This window comes from Corythoichthys intestinalis, chromosome 1 (assembly GCF_030265065.1).
Source record: "Corythoichthys intestinalis isolate RoL2023-P3 chromosome 1, ASM3026506v1, whole genome shotgun sequence".
Lineage (NCBI taxonomy): Eukaryota > Metazoa > Chordata > Actinopteri > Syngnathiformes > Syngnathidae > Corythoichthys > Corythoichthys intestinalis.
This window is the reverse complement of record NC_080395.1, coordinates 29,870,945-29,888,259: the sequence shown is the minus strand read 5'-3', so window position 1 is coordinate 29,888,259 and position 17,315 is coordinate 29,870,945. Positions and strand designations below refer to the sequence as shown.

Here is a 17,315-nt window from a genome sequence, read left to right as displayed (position 1 = left end):
TGAGCTAGCGACTTTGAAACGTGCAGAATGAATCGAAAACTAAATTTAGCGCAAGCTAATGCATTATTTCATCAACTCAAGGAATAGGATGAGCTCTATTTGTCATTGTTTTCGTCGGATCAGTCGGCGTCTCGGCGAGTAGAGGTGACAGCAGCGCGCAAACGGCGGATGAGTAGGCTGTGTGACGTATGTGATGCAGCTTAGTGACATGTTCAAAAACAAACTTTATTGAGTGCGCAAAAAAAAAAAAAACTTTATTCGGTCGCATGCCTAAAAAAATTTGAATTGAACTGAACTACTTGTCAATATTTTTGAAAATACTTTTTTTCTTCACTATGAATCTTTTCAATTTTTATATAGATGTGTGTTCGAGAAGCTTGATTGCATGTACATATATACTTTTGATAAGGTGATGGGTACAATACCTAACTTCACAAAGAGATATCCTCCAAACCCTTTTTGTGTTGGATAATATATATAAAAAAAATTCTCATTATTTTGCACTGTATATAACATGTTTTGACCATAGTATGTGTGAAGGACAAAAACGCCTATGACCATAACTGCTGTTTGTGTTGAATTGTCAAACATAAAACTATTCAATCTTATTTTTTTCTATTGAATGTTTATCTTAGCAAGTTAAATAAATATTATCAAGCTTCAAAACGGTTGGTCGAGCATGTTTGGTTGTCAGTGGGACTTCAACATTAGATTTGGGGATTTTGTTTTGTCTTTTTGGGTCCAAAATGTGGATTAAAGTTGGTCAGTGAAGAAAACAACAGTTTGGACATGAAGTTCAAGGTATCCTGAAAAAAGGGACCCAACTTGGCCATTGTGAACAGTTTTTTCTTTGAAATATAAAGGCAACATCAAAGGCATGCAAATTCGGCCAAAATAGGCTTAGGTGTTACAGGTTAATTTCTGTATAAAAATTATTTTGGTGTTCAAAAAGTCTTTTTTCAAACTTGAGTCTTGAAAAAGAGGGGGTCGTCTTATAATCAGGGCCGTCTTATATTCGGGCCAATACTGTACTATTTGGAATAGTACCAGGAGTATTTATTAAGGATTTAGTGTAGGTTTTCCGGTTGTGGAACAAATTAATGGATTTAAAACGTATTTTTATGAGAAAATCCTGCTCGACATACAACGACTTACTAACAAGTACTGGAACAAATTAACTTTGTATGTAGAGGTACCACTGTATTTATCTATTCAGTATTGGTGGGGTTGGGAGTGAGTTCGTGCAAAAGGCTTATTGGGAGCCACAAATCGTGGATGCAATGGTCCCTCGAGATACGAAAACTTCGGTACACGAATAATTCATTTTAGTAATAGTTGGTCAGCACATTTTTGTTTCATATTACGAAAAATTATTGAGCATATGTAAGATGATATGTACTGTAACAGACCATTCCCGCTCGTGCAATGCAATAACGCAACTAAGTTTGACTATATGCAAACTAGAGCTGTCCCGACTAGTCGAAATTGTCGACGTCATCCATGACGTAAATGCGTCAACGGGACAAACATACCGTCGACGGGTAATTACGGGTTAAAAAAAAAAAAAAATTACATGCGGATAAAGTTTACTGTAGTATGGCGGGCGCTCGAGATGCAAGCGGTTGTTAGCCGCACCCCCAAGGAGGCCGCGGTTATTCTCAATGTTACCGGGATTGTCAGATTGAGCAGAGAGGAAGAAAGTGGGCGAGCAAGAGAGGGGGAGCGAGATAGGTGAGAGTTGGGAAAGTGCACGGGTAGCGCGGAGTTTTGGCTGAATCCCTCACGTTTTTGTTTTGGTCAATAAAAGTATCCATAAAAAGCCATCCGACGCCTTTTGGTGTTTTTAATGCAAGCCGCCGCCTTTCTGAGGAGGAAATCAGACGAACCGACGACAACGAGCCAACCGTTCATCACCGGTTCACTCCTCACTATGGCGAGGAGTTGAAAACACCGCCAATTACCAAGAGGGGCAGAATTGGTAATACGGTGAAAGCGGCATAAAGCCAAAAAAGAGGACCATAATAGCCAGAGCCTGGAAATATTTCAAGGAAAATATGGAGGGTGCCACTGTGTGTACTCTTTGCTAAGCTGAGCTCGCATACCACGGTAGCACGTCGGCAACAAGACAACAAGCTAGTGGATTGTAAGTCCATACAACTTTCCAACGATTTTTTTTTTTTTAATTTAAGGTGCCTTTATGTGCGTCGTATCAACGTGCATTTTTACTTAATAAAATAATACATGATATACGTACATATAATATAATTATATAACATTTTATTTAATTATTATTAAATGTATTAGGATCATGGAAGCTCCCACTTGGGGAAAGGAAAAAAAAAAAAAATATATATATATATATATATATATATATACAGTGCCCTCCATAATTATTGGAACCCCTGAAAAAGATGTGTTTTTTAGCTTCTGATATATATATATATATATATATATATATATTTTTTTTTCAAATAACATGGGACCTTAATGGAAAAAATTAGAAAAATCCAACCTTCAATACAAGTGCATTCATTCAGTGGGGAAAAAATCCCACATAAAGAAAAAAATATTTGACATCAAATAATGTGTTCCACAATTATTAGCACCCCTGGTGTTAATACTTTGTACAACCCCCTTTTGCCAACAAAACAAGGTGTGAGGACTGAGATGTCCATGGGAGGAGCTTGATTTTGTGTCTGGTGAACCATTTCTGAGTAGATTTGGCCATATGTTTAGGGTCATTGTCTTGCTGAAAGACCCAGTGATGACCCATCTTCAGCTGCGGAATGCACACCAGAAAAAGCATCCGAACTTACACAAAGTATTCTGAAAATGATTGTCAGGAACATTGCAATTCATTTTAACAATTAGAACAATATAGACAATGACATACCACAAAAAGAGTAAGATTTGTGTTGACTCCTGTTAAAAAGGTGAAGTCACAGTGTTTCCGTTTACATTTATTTTGCACTAGTTAACGCCAGCAGTATTTGACCTCATTGTTTGTGATTTATTATTGATATTTATGTTATTTATTTATACTTTAATAAGGAATTTAGGTGTTCCAAAATGTTTTTTTGTGAATTAATAAGCTTCAACAAAAATTTCATTATTAAATTAGTTTAAAAAAAAAAAAAATATATATATATATATATATATGTATATATTAGATTAGTCGACTAATCGTAAAAATAGTCGGCTGACTCATCGGGAGGAAATTAGTCATTTGGGACAGCCCTAATGCAAACAGACGAAATATACACGCAACAATGTGCTACACAATGCTCATGTAAACAAAAGAACAAATATGTCAAACTCATCTTTCTCAAGGGCCACATGATAGTGACGGTTTCCTTCGAAGGGTGTGTGTCTGCCAATTAGGTCTACCACAATGAATTGTCTTATCGACATCTAATCCAGTGTCACGTGAATTTTAATTGTGGATGATTTTTTTATCGACCTTGTTGACCTAAAAATTTACAAAATCCTCTTTTTGAACTTCTTTATGACTCATAGTATCTCTTTTATTTTACATTTTCAGTTATTTTTTTATTTTGTTTTTAATTAAAAGAAAAAAAGTAGTGGAAACCAGGAAATATTCTCATTTTGTATTAATTCTAAATGTTTTGGTGTATCCCAATTCCTTATTGTGTATCACATTTGATACACCTAAAATTTCACGATTTTGAGACTAATTCAGAAATTTGACATTTCTTTTTGAAAAAAAAAAAATGATGGATGCAAGTCAACACTGCATCTGCAGGTCCCATGAGAGAAAAAAACAGGATTTAGCAAGGGTTATCGATATTACAGCGCTTATTACACATATTCATTTTGACTTTTCTTTTAACAAATTTGAAAAAAAGGTTTCATTAGGACCTTATTTTTCACATTTTGGGATTCTCTGATAATTGCTTCATGTTGCAGGAATTTAAGGGTTAAGTTTTGGAACTAGTTTTGGAAGTTTTGTTACCTAAGATTAACATCAAGAGAACGTTTTAAAATGTGTTCCAATGTGTTTCGATTTTGTGCCAGCTACTTTATAAATAATCCAAGAGGGCACCGTCTTGTACTTGTTTCCATGTACTTGTATCTACTTTGTAAGATCTCAGTAAGAACATAATACCCTCTAATGCTGAAGGTTTTGGGAGTGATGTGCAAATTGCCCCCTGAAATGTCACAAATTAGGTGCCGGCGCTCCAAACACTGCAGCAAGCAGACTAACAAATGAATGTAAATGAAACTTAATACACCTAGTTTGCAGACAAAAACAAAGAGTGTGTGACTCATGCTTTGGAGAGTTTACATTTAATCAACGGTTTGATGCAGGTAGTCGAAGTGTGTGTGTGTATGAAGGGTTGCTTGCATATCAAATCCAATAAAACAAAACTGTCACATCAACTGTGTGGTTTATGAAATCAAAATGTCAAGAAGTCTCATAATTCTGTTGTGTAAAATTAATTCCGCTGAGGGTCATTACAGTGACACTTACCGTTAAACCTCTGAAGACGCTCCCCTTAAGGGTGGGGGCGTTCGGGGAGAGACAAAAACAAATAAAGACACATGGGATCCGCATTCACATTGCACTCACCCTCGTTGTCTTTGGCCTTAGCTCTTCAGAAGTGTCATGGCTGCGGAAGAAAAGATGAGAATTATCAGAGATATTCTTTGTACAACAGCACAGCAATTTCTACCCACTCTTCTCTCACTTATAGTGCGCCGCAAGGAAGCGGAGGGCGCTGCACTTTTATTTAATTAGTCACACTGGTGTGGAGGAAAAACCGGGGAGGCAGATTAGGCAAGTGAGATGGATTGGCGAGCTCTCCCAGCATGCCTCAGCTGGGCTGTCAGAGGAGTGGAGACTACACGACAGGAGGGTGCGACTGTGATAGTAATAAGGTGGGCAGATTAATCCAGAAGATGATGCAAATTGATTTTCGAAAGCGGTACACATACCCTGACAAATTTACGATCAAAGCCGGATTCTCGGATGTGAAAGAAGAATTTTGAATGATTATCATGTGCCGCAGGGTGTGATAAGAGTGCCTTTTCCTTTCAAATCTACTCGTAGACAATTAGAGAAGACAATCGCCAACCATGAATTGAGATTTGGGCTGGCAGTATCAAATGACATATTTCTGCGGGGGAAAAAAATCTAAATGAATTAAATAAATAATAGATAATAAATAAATAATTAAAAAAATACTGACATTAACAGACATAATGGGACAATTGGTTGCTTTGCTTATGCATGGCATGGACATTGATGACTGCCACTGGAAAGCAGCAGGATAATAATAATAATAATTTATATGGAAGTGTTTCGGACCATGTTAGCTACTCAAATTCAGTCAAATGTTTTAGGGCTGCAGCTATCGATTATTTTAGTAGTTGATTAATCGATGAACTTTTTAGTTCGAATAATTCGGATAAGGAAAAAAATTAAAATACCTGGCTGAACCTCAAACGTTATAAAAAGATAAATAAACGAAGATCTATGTACAGCAAAAGAACAATTGGTAACTTGCATAGCAAAAATTCTGATAGCTTAAAAGCTATAAAATGCTTTAAAACTTAAAACTTTTTTTTTTTTCTTTTACAATGCTCTCAACAAATGGTTCGGACACATATTCCCACAAAAAAGGCTAAATATACTTAAAAACTAAATTACGAATGCATTAAAAAAAATTAGCTCAAACAAAAACTTAGCTTATATTGGTCTTAACAGGGAGCACCTAGATTCATCCATGTGAAATTCGGCAGACTAGAGGCAGTGTATCTACCCAAATCAATAAAACTAAATGCAAACACTTTCAAAACAATCCATTACAACGCCACTTTTATTAAACAAATACTCAAAGCGGCAAAATTTAATTTGAATCTTTTTTTCCTAATCGAATACTCGGGTTAATCGATTAATCGCTGCAGCACTAAAATGTTTCAAAACTTAGTAGGCAGAATGAAGTTGCAGAAGAGGCCTGGCTGTGTATCACCAACGTTGAACTCTGGGGGATGGTGACCATGGGTTCGGGCCTCATTGACAGCAAAGGATTTGCAACAAATTAATAAAAAGTGCCAGTTTTATTCATGATTACACCATGCTGCAGAAAAAAAAGTTCTTGGCTTGCAATCATGCTGCGTTGCTTGGGTCCAAACTAAATGAAAAAGTGCCACTAAAAAGGTAAAGTTTGGTTTTGCTAAAATTAGAAGCTATATTCAACTTTTCTGATTTTACGTCCTAGTTATGCAGAAAATATTTGTTAAATGTCATTTCTTTGTGTTCCAGGTCAAACTAAGGCTAGGTTTATACCACAGGTATTAATGCACAATTCTGAATTTTTGTCACATGTTTTTATTGGCGTGCCTGTTTCAGACTGCCTTTGTCCATTGAGCCCAGTGAAGTATTACGCATACACACTAATTTGCAGTCCAAGATGCGCTGAGCAAACTGACCCGCATGCGCAAAAGCATCAAAACAAATGACGAAACATGCTGCCTCTTTGTCATTCTAGGGTGATCATTGTCAAGCCCGCTGCCCTTCTCTTCCCGAAAAGCTGAGTTTAAGTTAGATGCTAACGCTAATGTACAGCTCAATCACTGCCGTCCTCCGTGCCTCTTGCTCTTTACTGACGTAATTGCTGCATGAATTCCGATTCGGGAGACTTGATGGTTCAGACCGCAGCCACATTCTGGAAAAATGGGGCAGATTTGAAATGGTCCACCTTTATACGACGTGTCCCGTTCAAATCGTCAAATTAATGCCTGACTCGCGTCAGAAAAACATGAAACACCATATATATAAAACCATTAGAAAGTACAACAGTAAAGAAAAGTGGAAAACAGAATTTCAAAGTCGTGACCACAAACACAAACTTTTTCTGAAACAAAAGTGTTTTTAAATGTCAATGCGACGTAACAAACTAGGAAATAGCACTTGGGCTTAGAACCTGGAAACAAAATATGTGTCACATGGTGTTATTTTAGTTTGTCCAATTACTTTTAGTCATTACTCCTAGGAAAACGCATTGGACGTCCAGCAACACCAATGTCACTAAAAACCAGATGTGGGTAGAGTACCTAAGAATTTTACTCAAGTAAGAGTAGCATTACTTCGAAATAATATTAATCAAATAAGTAAAAGTAGTCATTGAAAAATTTACTGAAGTACAAGGAAAAAAAAGTATTTGTTGAAAAGAATACTGAAGTCATTAGTAACATTGTCAGTAACTGCTTACAATGTATAATTCTTTTTTTTAAATAATGGTATATGTTTTTTCTTAGCACAACTTCATCTATACGAACTGTTATTATTATAACTGCACTATAACCTATTACATGGCCATATTAGGCCAAAAAAAATGACACAAAAATCATCATCATGATTCATACAAGAACAACACTATGAAAAATCACCCATCTAAAGAGCATGAGTGCCCTCTAGTGGCCAAAAAAACAGTTACCTCTCATTTGTATGATAATAATATATGATTATTAATTACCGTAATGTTCGCACTATAAGGCACACCTGCCTATAAGCCTCAACCCACCAAATTTGGCACGAAAACAGTATTTCTTCATAGATAAACCGCACTGGGCTATAAGCCGCAGCTGTCTTCACCATATTATGGGATATTTACAACGAAAGATATGAACCGGTAACACTTTATTTGACATCGGCATCATACGACTGTCATAAGACCAAATGAACCACCATTGCTTTAAGAAGCTTCATTTGGCCACCACTGCTTCCTTGGAAGAGACAGCCAACCTCTGCTGCACCTGCTGTCAACACGGCTGTTGTCCAAAATGCCTCCTAGCATGCATTGCAGCACGACAGATGTAAATAACAATCAAAGTTCATGTTCTCTGCTAATTATTTCTTCAGTTACTATTCCAGTTGTTTCATTAATAGCTAGTTATGGTATTTGGTAACACTGTCTTTGATAGTGGTGCCATAAGACTGTCATTAGACAGTCATGATTATGACATAACACTGTTAGGTTTTGTGTTGATTCCCTCCTAGTGTGTCCTTGTAATTGCCATTGATTTCACCTGGTGTACCGCTCCTTCTGTATCCTCCAATCTGCGTCCACCTGCGTCACCCATCTGTTCCTCATTGTCTCGTTACCCTTTGTCTGTGTGTGTATATAAGCTCCCAGTTTCTTTTCAGTCCTTGATGCGTCATTGTCAATGTCTGTTTACGCGCATGTCAACATTCATGTCAGCATTTTTTCCCCAGTGAAGTAAGTTGATTTGTTAGACTGACTTTTGTTTGTTAAGACTTTTTGGATTCCCCGGTCATTTTGTTGGTACTTTGTTTTTTGTTGGCATTGATTAAAACATTTTTGCACCACCTTTTATGCTTCACTTCACTTTTCCTGCTTTTGGGTCCACACAACCTGTCTGCCCGCGTATTCCTGACAAACACTGTCATGAACATTAATGAATGCTTATAATAGATGTCATTAGTGTCATTATCCGGCAAACTATTTAATTTTTGAATGGATGTAAAAGATCCAAGCTGGTCATTAATGGAGTTAGTGACAAAATTTTCCTGGACGACAAGTAATGACATAAGCATTCCGCAATGCCTCTGATAGTTTAACGTCATAACTATGACGGTCTTATGATGGCGCTGTCAAATAAAGTGTTACCTATTAACCCAAATAAATCAACAAATAAGCCGCACTGACTATAATCCGCAGGATTCACAATGAAGGGAAAAAGTAGCGGCTAAAAGTCTGAAAATTAACGGTAATTATTTAGTAATTTCTTCAACCATCTTCAGAGGCGTAGCAAGGGTCCCCGGGGGCCCCAGACAACACGCAACATGGGGTCCTTCGAGCGTGTGCAAGTAAGGGGAGTTGGAGCAATAGAAGAAAGAGTAGCAACACAAAAATACCACCATCGGATGCGGAGGTATATATCTTTGTGCAAAATCAGTACTCAGATTGGCCCTGCGACTCACCAAATTCAAATTATTCCGTAAAAAACATGATTGGTGGACTACCGACCGAAATGAGTATTAAATTTGCTAATAAAATTGTTTAGGAATATTTTAGATGCATATATGTTATATTTTTCTTATAGAGTATTCGACGAAGAATACAATAGACCCATTAATAGACTTTTTTTCTTTTTTTGAAAAATCACAATTTCTTTAAGTAGTCACATGAATAATGAGGTGGCCTGTGAAAATCAACGTAAAACAACTCGGCAAGGACTTTCCATAGAGTACTTGGTGAGTCACTTCTTAAACAATCATATGGCATTAATAGCTGATTGGACTTTCTTAAACATGTATTATATACGTGACATGGCTAGTACTGATTGGGATTGATAACAGAATCGTTAGATAATCTGCGTTATGATTCCATGGTATTGAAACACTCCCTACACTTGTTGCTGCGACAGTGCAGTAAAGCTGCGTGTGCTAAATCTGTTGGTCTTCTGGGGGCCCCTGCTGGCTGGGGGCCCTAGGCAAATGCCTGGTTTGCCTAATGGGACGCGACGCCTCTGCCTATCTTAATTTGTGGCTCAACCTCACCGTTGTCTGTGAAACACAGTGGGATAGCTCAGACAGATGTCAGTTATGTGGTTATTGTTGCGACGTCCCATTGGTGAAACTGAGATGGCCAATGTCAGCATCTCTGGCAAATATAAATTCAATTAGGAGAATAAAGACAAAAATGTAACAACACTAGCGTAGCCCGAAGTAGTGGAGTAAAGCTATAAATCTACTCAAGTAAAGTAAAAAGTACAGTGTCTAAGAAGTACATTTTTCCTAAAAAGTTATTCAAGTAAATTTAACTGGGTAAATGTGTTGCTATCCACCTCTGCTAAAAGTCATCATTAGCAGCCAGGCCTCGTACTTTAAATGAATTGATTAATCATACCTAAAATTCAAACTGTAGTTATGCTCTCATTTTTTTTAAGAACAACTAGAAGAAGCTCACTTCTTTGAGTATCACTGCATTAACCTCTAAACACGATATCGGGAATATATGAGTTATGGACAGTCAAACAGTGCACACCTATCTTTGGACACTTTGTTGATGTACTGCTTGCAACATCAGAATTCCACCTAATTTGAAATCAATACAATATTAAGAGGTTTATAATTCCTGTTATTATCCAAGCAGTGTTGCCAGTCTCTCGGGTGCATCCCTGGGAGAAATACACTCGCGTGCAGGCTACGGCGTCAAAGCCTAAGAGCGTAGTGGTTCCATAACATGTGTGTAATCGCTAAGCAATGTGATGCAGGGAGGGCTCTTAATTAGCACTCTTGAAGTTATCCGGCGACCCACATCTACAGTAATAACGAAGGCACAACCGACGTCCTATTTCCATATCTTTAGTTAGTAATGCGCGGCTGCTGGGAGAGCCCCGGTGGCTGAGAATGCATTGCAAGTGAAAAAAGGGGCATGTCAACTTGAGCTCCTTTCCGCGGGCCGTCTTCCTCTCAATTATGACTGGACTTGTATGCGAGGGACCCAAAGGTCTGTCAAACAAGGTTATGATATAATGTGTTTGTAAGCAGCAATGTAATATTCAAAAAGTTAAGCCATCATAACAAAGGCTACACTTTGATTTGTCCCTTGACATTACTTGAATGAACTGAATATTTTAGTCTGAAAAGGAAAATTTAAAAAAATCTCTGCTTTGGTCAGAATGATTTTTTTTTCCATTGGAAGACTTTGACTTTGAACAATATCTTCAGCCAAGATATTTTGCATTGTACGCCTTTGCCTGTTTTTTTCTGTCAAGCTTTTTGAAACAAATTTCCTAAGATAAAACAGCATTACTGAAAATGTCTACATTAAACAAAGCAGCTACTGAAACAGGCATGGCCTTTCCCCCTCACTGCAGACAGTGATTGTCCCAAGAATAGCAAACAAATAAATAAAACAAACATAAAAGGCATTCATCTACCAGTCATTATGCCTAAAAATACAAGGAGCTATTTTTTTCTTTTTTTCACAGAGTGAACCTGTAAAACTTCAAATTTAGGTGCAGCTACAGTGGGGCAAATAAGTATTTAGTCAACCACCAATTGTTCACGTTCTCCTACTTGAAAAGATTAGGGAGGCCTATAATTGTCAACATGGGTAAACCTCAACCATGAGAGACAGAATGTGGAAAAACAACAGAAAATCACATTATTTGATTTTTAAAGATTTTTTTTCCAAATTAGAGTGAAAAATAAGTATTTGGTTACCTACAAACAAGCAAGATTTCTGGCTGTCAAAGAGGTCTAACTTCTTCTAACGAAGTCTAACGAGGCTCCACTCGTTACCTGTATTAATGGCACCTGTTTTAACTCATTATTGGTATAAAATACACCTGTCCACAACCTCAGTCAGTCACACTCCAAACTCCACTATGGCCAAGACCAAAGAGATGTCGAAGGACACCAGAGACAAAATTGTAGACCTGCACCAGGCTTGGAAGACTGAATCTGCAATAGGTAAAACGCTTGGTGTAAAGCAGGGGTGTCCAAACTTATTGCAAAGGGGGCCAGATTTGGTGTGGTAAAAATGTGGGGGGCCGACCTTGGTTGACGTCCTTTACGTAGAACAATATATTTAAGCAAATTTTTTAGCAACCCATTCGGTCGGGTTCTCTTTCGACTCTCGGGCTCTTGCAAAATACTGCTGCTGTGAAATTGAACTAGCTTCAAGTTGCTTCAATTTCTCGCTGCGTATCTTCCCTGTAATCTGGTCGTACATGTCAGCGTGTCTCGTTTGGTAATATCGCCTCACATTTTGAACTCTTTAAAAACAGTGACCGTCTCTTTGCAAATGAGGCAGACTCAGTTGTTGTGTATTTTAGTGAAGAAATAGTCCAATTTCCACCTATCCTTGAAGCGTCGGCCGTCACAGTCACCTTTTTTTGTTGATTGTTGCTATTTAAAATATTGGAGGTAAAGGATCACACGGGGTAATGTTGCTTAGAGTGCTGCTGCCTTTTAGTGGGTCAATGAGGTGCAGCATTTAGTGTGTAAGCTACTTCATATGCTGGTAGCTGTACTGCTGACCAATTTATTACGTGTGTGCGGGCCAGACTTTATTGATTTTATGACAGAGGCTGGGGGCCATATGAAATTTGATCACGGGCCCCATTTGGCCCCCGGGCAGGACTTTGGACATGTCTGGTGTAAAGAAATCAACTGTGGGAGCAATTATTAGAAAATGGAAGACATACAAGACCACTGATAATCTCCCTCGATCTGTTATCAAAATGATAACAAGAACAGTGAGCAAAAATCCCAGAACCACATGGGGGGATCTAGTGAATGACCTACAGAGAGCTGGGACCACAGTAACAAAGGCTACCATCAGTAACACAAAGCGCCGCCAGGGACTCAAATCCTGCCAGACCACTGCCAGACGTGTCCCCCTGCTGAAGCCAGTACACGGTCAGCCCCATCTGCGGTTCGCTAGAGAGCATTTGGATGATCCAGAAGAGGACTGGGAGAATGTGTTTTGGTCCGATGAAACCAAACTAGAACTTTTTAGTAGAAACACAGGTTCTCGTGTTTGGAGGAGAAAGAATACTGAATTGCCGCCGAAGAACACCATACCCACTGTGAAGCACGGGGGTGGAAACATCATGCTTTGGGGCTGTTTTTCTGCAAAGCGACCAGGACGACTGATCTGTGTAAAGGAAAGAATAAATGGGGCCATGTATCGAGAGATTTTGAGTGAAAATCTTCCATCAGCAAGGGCATTGAAGATGAGACGTGGCTGGCTCTTTTAGCATGACAATGATCCCAAACACACAGCCAGGGCAATAAAGGAGTGGCTTCGTAAGAAGCATTTCAAGGTCCTGGAGTGGCCTAGCCAGTCTCCAGGTCTCAACCCCATAGAAAATCTGTGGAGGGAGTTGAAAGTCTGTGTTGCCCAACGACAGCCCCAAAACATCACTGCTCTAGAGAAGATCTGCATGGAGGAATGGGCCAAAATACCAGCAACAGTGTGTGAAAAGCTTGTGAAGAGTTACAGAAAACGTTTGGCAATGTGATTTTCTGTTGTTTTTTTTTTCACATTCTGTCTCTCATGGTTGAGGTTTACCCATGTTGACAATTACAGGCCTCTCTAATATTTTCAAGTGGGAGAACTTGCACAATTAGTGGTTGACTAAATACTTATTTGCCCCACTGTAAATATTAATTAGGGGTATCATTGCTACAAGTTAGTATGAGACATTTCACATGCAGCAAGAATGAGAACAAACAATTAAGAAAATGTATGGATGGATGTTTAGCTCTTCATTATTGTGGTTAGGTGCTGCGTAGCATTACATTGAGAGTTGTCTTTATCACGGAACATTACTATGTTTATAAAAGGCAGATTTATTTCAATATATTTAGGTAGCTAGATAAAATAATACTTGTACAGAAATCCATTATTTTACATGGGTGTACCTGTAGAATATATTGCAGATGGAAATGCAGTGGATATTGATTCCTTCAGTGGCACTTCCTTACCAACAGCTATTCAGTTCAATATAATAGAATACTGTTCAGGACAATTATACACACACGAAAAAAAAAAAAAAAAAAAAAAAAACAATTGTCCATCTATATTGAAAATGATGCCTGGATTGTGTATCATATTCCCAGAGGCAATTAAAGACGCTGAGGAACATACAGCTAACGTTCCCTATAGAATATTGAAATTCTGGCAGTAATTCGCTGTGAGCGTAACATTGCGATTCCCCAGAGAAGCGTAAGGTGAACACTCCGTTCCTCGCGCATTAAGGTGTTCTATCTTTATTGCCATTCGTGCTGGCGAATAACTCGATCGACGGGACAGAGGGGGGATATAAAAAGAACAGAGGTGACTTTGACTGATATGGCCGTCCTTGTTTCTGTCCGTCTGCTACACACACTCACACGCAAATCTCAAGGCCCATTTATCCTGGGACGAAAATAAATGTGCAATTTAAAACGGTGTAAAATGTCCTCATATTTCTATGCTTGCATTTTTATAATCTGCCATGTCTGAATCAAGATGCCCCCTAAAGCTGAACAATTATTGAGGAATAGAAATTATTTTAACTAGTGTTTTGGCTCCCCATACCGATTCCAACACCCAAATTTTGTGGTATCAGCCGATTCTTTATCAGTACCACGGTAATACTAAATTACAGCAAACCCACTTGAATGTAAAGTACCGTATTTTTCGGGCTACAAGTCACACCTGAGTATAAGTCGCACCATCCATAAAATGCCCAACGAAGAGGAAAAAAAAAAAAACATATATGAGTCACACCGGAGTATAAGTCGCATTTTTGGGGGAAATTTACTTGATAAAATCCAACACATAGAACAGATATGTCATCTTGAAAGGCAATTTAATATAAAATTACACAGAGAACACGTGCTGAATAAGTGTACAGTGTACAGTGCATGAACAATGAAATGCGAATATACTGTCCTCACCAGGACGCTACGGCTCGGTCCTGGCTATACAGCAAGCTAAACTCCCAAATGACGATGTTGGACGTCCGTATAATTTGCTGATCAATTTCGTCCTCGATACCAAACAGGTTTGCATCAACGTAAATAAATGATAATTATGTGCTATTACAGCAATGACACAAACGGTTAGCATGTGTTCGCTAGCATTAGCACATAGTTCAAACAACCACACAACTGGCTCTAAGGGCCCAAATACACCAGATGCATGATCGTTCCGGTTCCGGTCCGGCTCAGTGTTGACTGCGTGCCACGCAGTACGTCAAAAACAGGCAAATCATACCGGCCGCGCACGGCGCCGGTCCGCCAACTCCGTTCCCTCGTGAGCGTTCGCGTGATCGCGCGCTATAATGTGCCATTTAAAACAACGAAATACACACGGAGTCTATACTCATCAGAGAAGCAGAGAGAGCACATTTTTTCTTTGCATATTGATATTTTAGTTATGTCTGTTACTTAATTCCAGATTGACTGCATCATGTTGAGATCAGGGCTCCGTGTGTGTGGGGGGTAGGGGGGCGGGGCCCTATTATGCCCTTGGTTGTGTAGGTGGGTTTATATCTTTGTGCAGTTTTAAAATTTATGGCACATAACATCTCATAGAGCTGTTATAAACAACTTTTAAATAATCTAATATTTATAAAATGGATAGAGAATTATATACTACACGAACTAAAAAACAGCGTACTTGGAATTGGTGTCTCAACACTGCAGATTACTGTGCCCAGCGCAAACTGTTGGTTTTTCTATGAAAAGTCAAGTAAAATGTAGGAAAGAAAGAGAAACGTCTTGAATAGACCACCAAGTCGAAACTTGTGGGTGTCTACTTTTCCCCCTCGACTCCGTATACAAACCGACATAGTGTGTGTGCCGGGCACGAGAATTTCTGCAGTGGAACCACTTCCAGATACGCAGCTTTTTTTTTTTCGCTCAAAGTTGTCAGCACGTCGTGTGTTTGATATCATTGCCAGAAAAACACACATAATAGGACACCTTGCAGCTTCGCTTTTAATGCTGTCCTTATAATAACAATCTGCTGCATCGTATATCACTTTGTGACTTTCCACCTCCATGATGAAACGTTCTTCGTCCATGTTCGCTGGTGTTTAAACCGTGAATAAGCAACTAGGCTTTTACGTCCAGGCCCAGCTCCGCCCATTTTGTCGGATGCATGTCTGGCAAAAATAGAAAATAGCCTATACCATCCGGCGGGCTGCGGCACGTCGGAGATGGTCCGCAGTCAATCAGGAGCACTGACGCGGCCGGTATACGTTGAACAATGGGATATAATGGGAACGGCTTGGCTCCGGTGTTATTTTTTACCGGAGTCGGACCGGAACCGCAACGATTATGCATCCGGTGTATTTGGGCCCTAAGTGTCCGATCGCCGGTGGAAAACGCACAACAACAGAAAAGATGATACACACAGGCGTTGCCTCTGTAGAGCTATTTTACAAGCATAAACAATGAATGTAGGTTCCCAGCCGTGTTTCTCTCTCTCTCTCTTGGCCACTCGCTCAGAGACGCTGCGTAACTGTCCGTCTTCTTCTAGCGTGTGAGCGCTCTTCTTCGCGTAAACAAGTGCCCCCACGTGGGCGTGAAAGCGCCACAAACAAAAAGCAAGCATTTCAATATAAAAAAGTCAATAATACAATTGAACACACATTGCCGAAGGCAGAACACGAACGTGGCCACAGCTATTAAGAATTAGATAACTAGAGCATAAAGTACATGCTAACAAGTTTACCAAACCATGTGTCACTCCAAAACACCAAAATAACATGTGAAATGAAATCATAATGTGTTAATAATTTCACACATAAGTCGCTCCTGAGAATAAGTCGCACCCCCAGCCAAACTATGAAAAAAAACTGCGACTTATAGTCCAAAAAATACGGTAATAACTATTAGCTTTAAAACAGGTACATTGTAAAAGATCCATTTACTCATTGTTCACATTATGTTGCACCAATTTTAGACACCGATATGGTACCGATACGGCACTAAAATGATATTATCAGTATCTGTGAGTACTAAGAAATAATAAGCGAGTCAGCACAGGTGTTCGAAACAGAACAAGGGATTTTTCTTCAAATCTTGACTAATCCAAGTTAACTGTGATTTCTGTGTCACTCCAATGATAAAGACGCACCCTGCACAAATGGGGGGGGGGGTTAAATCAGGGAATATTGTTATTGTCGTTCACTCTGGGGCTGTGAAGCCCTTTGAAACTGTGTTTATTGTCTATAAAAATAAATATGACATTACATGTTAAAAAGAACTGTCTTTTCACAGACCTTCCTTTGTATCATTCCAAAAAAAAAGCTGAATTAATTTGTCGCAGTAAAACCTCTCATCTTGGCCCCTTTATGTCTACAACTGCTGGAGGTGAAAAACAGCGGGGGGCTATGTGGACACAAACCAAGGCTCACCTATAACAGGAGCTGCACTTGAGTGACTACGGTGCCCTCTAAACAGTACATCATGCTCAGATTACTGATGTTGCAGGGAGGAGGTGGGGAGGCTGTATGTCCTACACATATCACAGGAGGAACACATGTACTTGGCTGTCTATACTAGTGCCGCTTCACATGTCGAGGAGGAGGTGCATTTGTGGGCTTCCATGTGATGCAGTTTGCACAAACGTATTATTAGTTGTGTATCTCGTTTTCTCCACTCTTGGTACAAAAATATTGTAAGGAAAATCTCAATAAGTAGTCATAGGACACAAATGTAACCACCTTGACGCCTCCTTCTAACGCCGATCTGGTCCATTGAAAGACAGAGATTTAGATAATGACAATAAAGGGCTATTCTATTCTATTCTATTCTA

At 39.0% G+C, this 17,315-nt stretch overlaps 1 protein-coding gene across 2 annotated transcripts in view; it reads right to left on the bottom strand.

Moving 5' to 3' along the window:
* The window catches only part of cd276 (CD276 molecule), a 218,394-nt gene that overhangs the window by 39,461 nt on the left and 161,618 nt on the right, over positions 1 to 17,315 (bottom strand). For both annotated transcript variants that reach the window (XM_057819777.1, XM_057819855.1), the window contains exon 7: positions 4,592 to 4,631. In XM_057819777.1, the coding sequence (XP_057675760.1) occupies positions 4,609 to 4,631 (23 nt within the window). In that variant the 3' untranslated portion in view covers positions 4,592 to 4,608. The remainder of the gene's footprint in view (positions 1 to 4,591; positions 4,632 to 17,315) is intronic.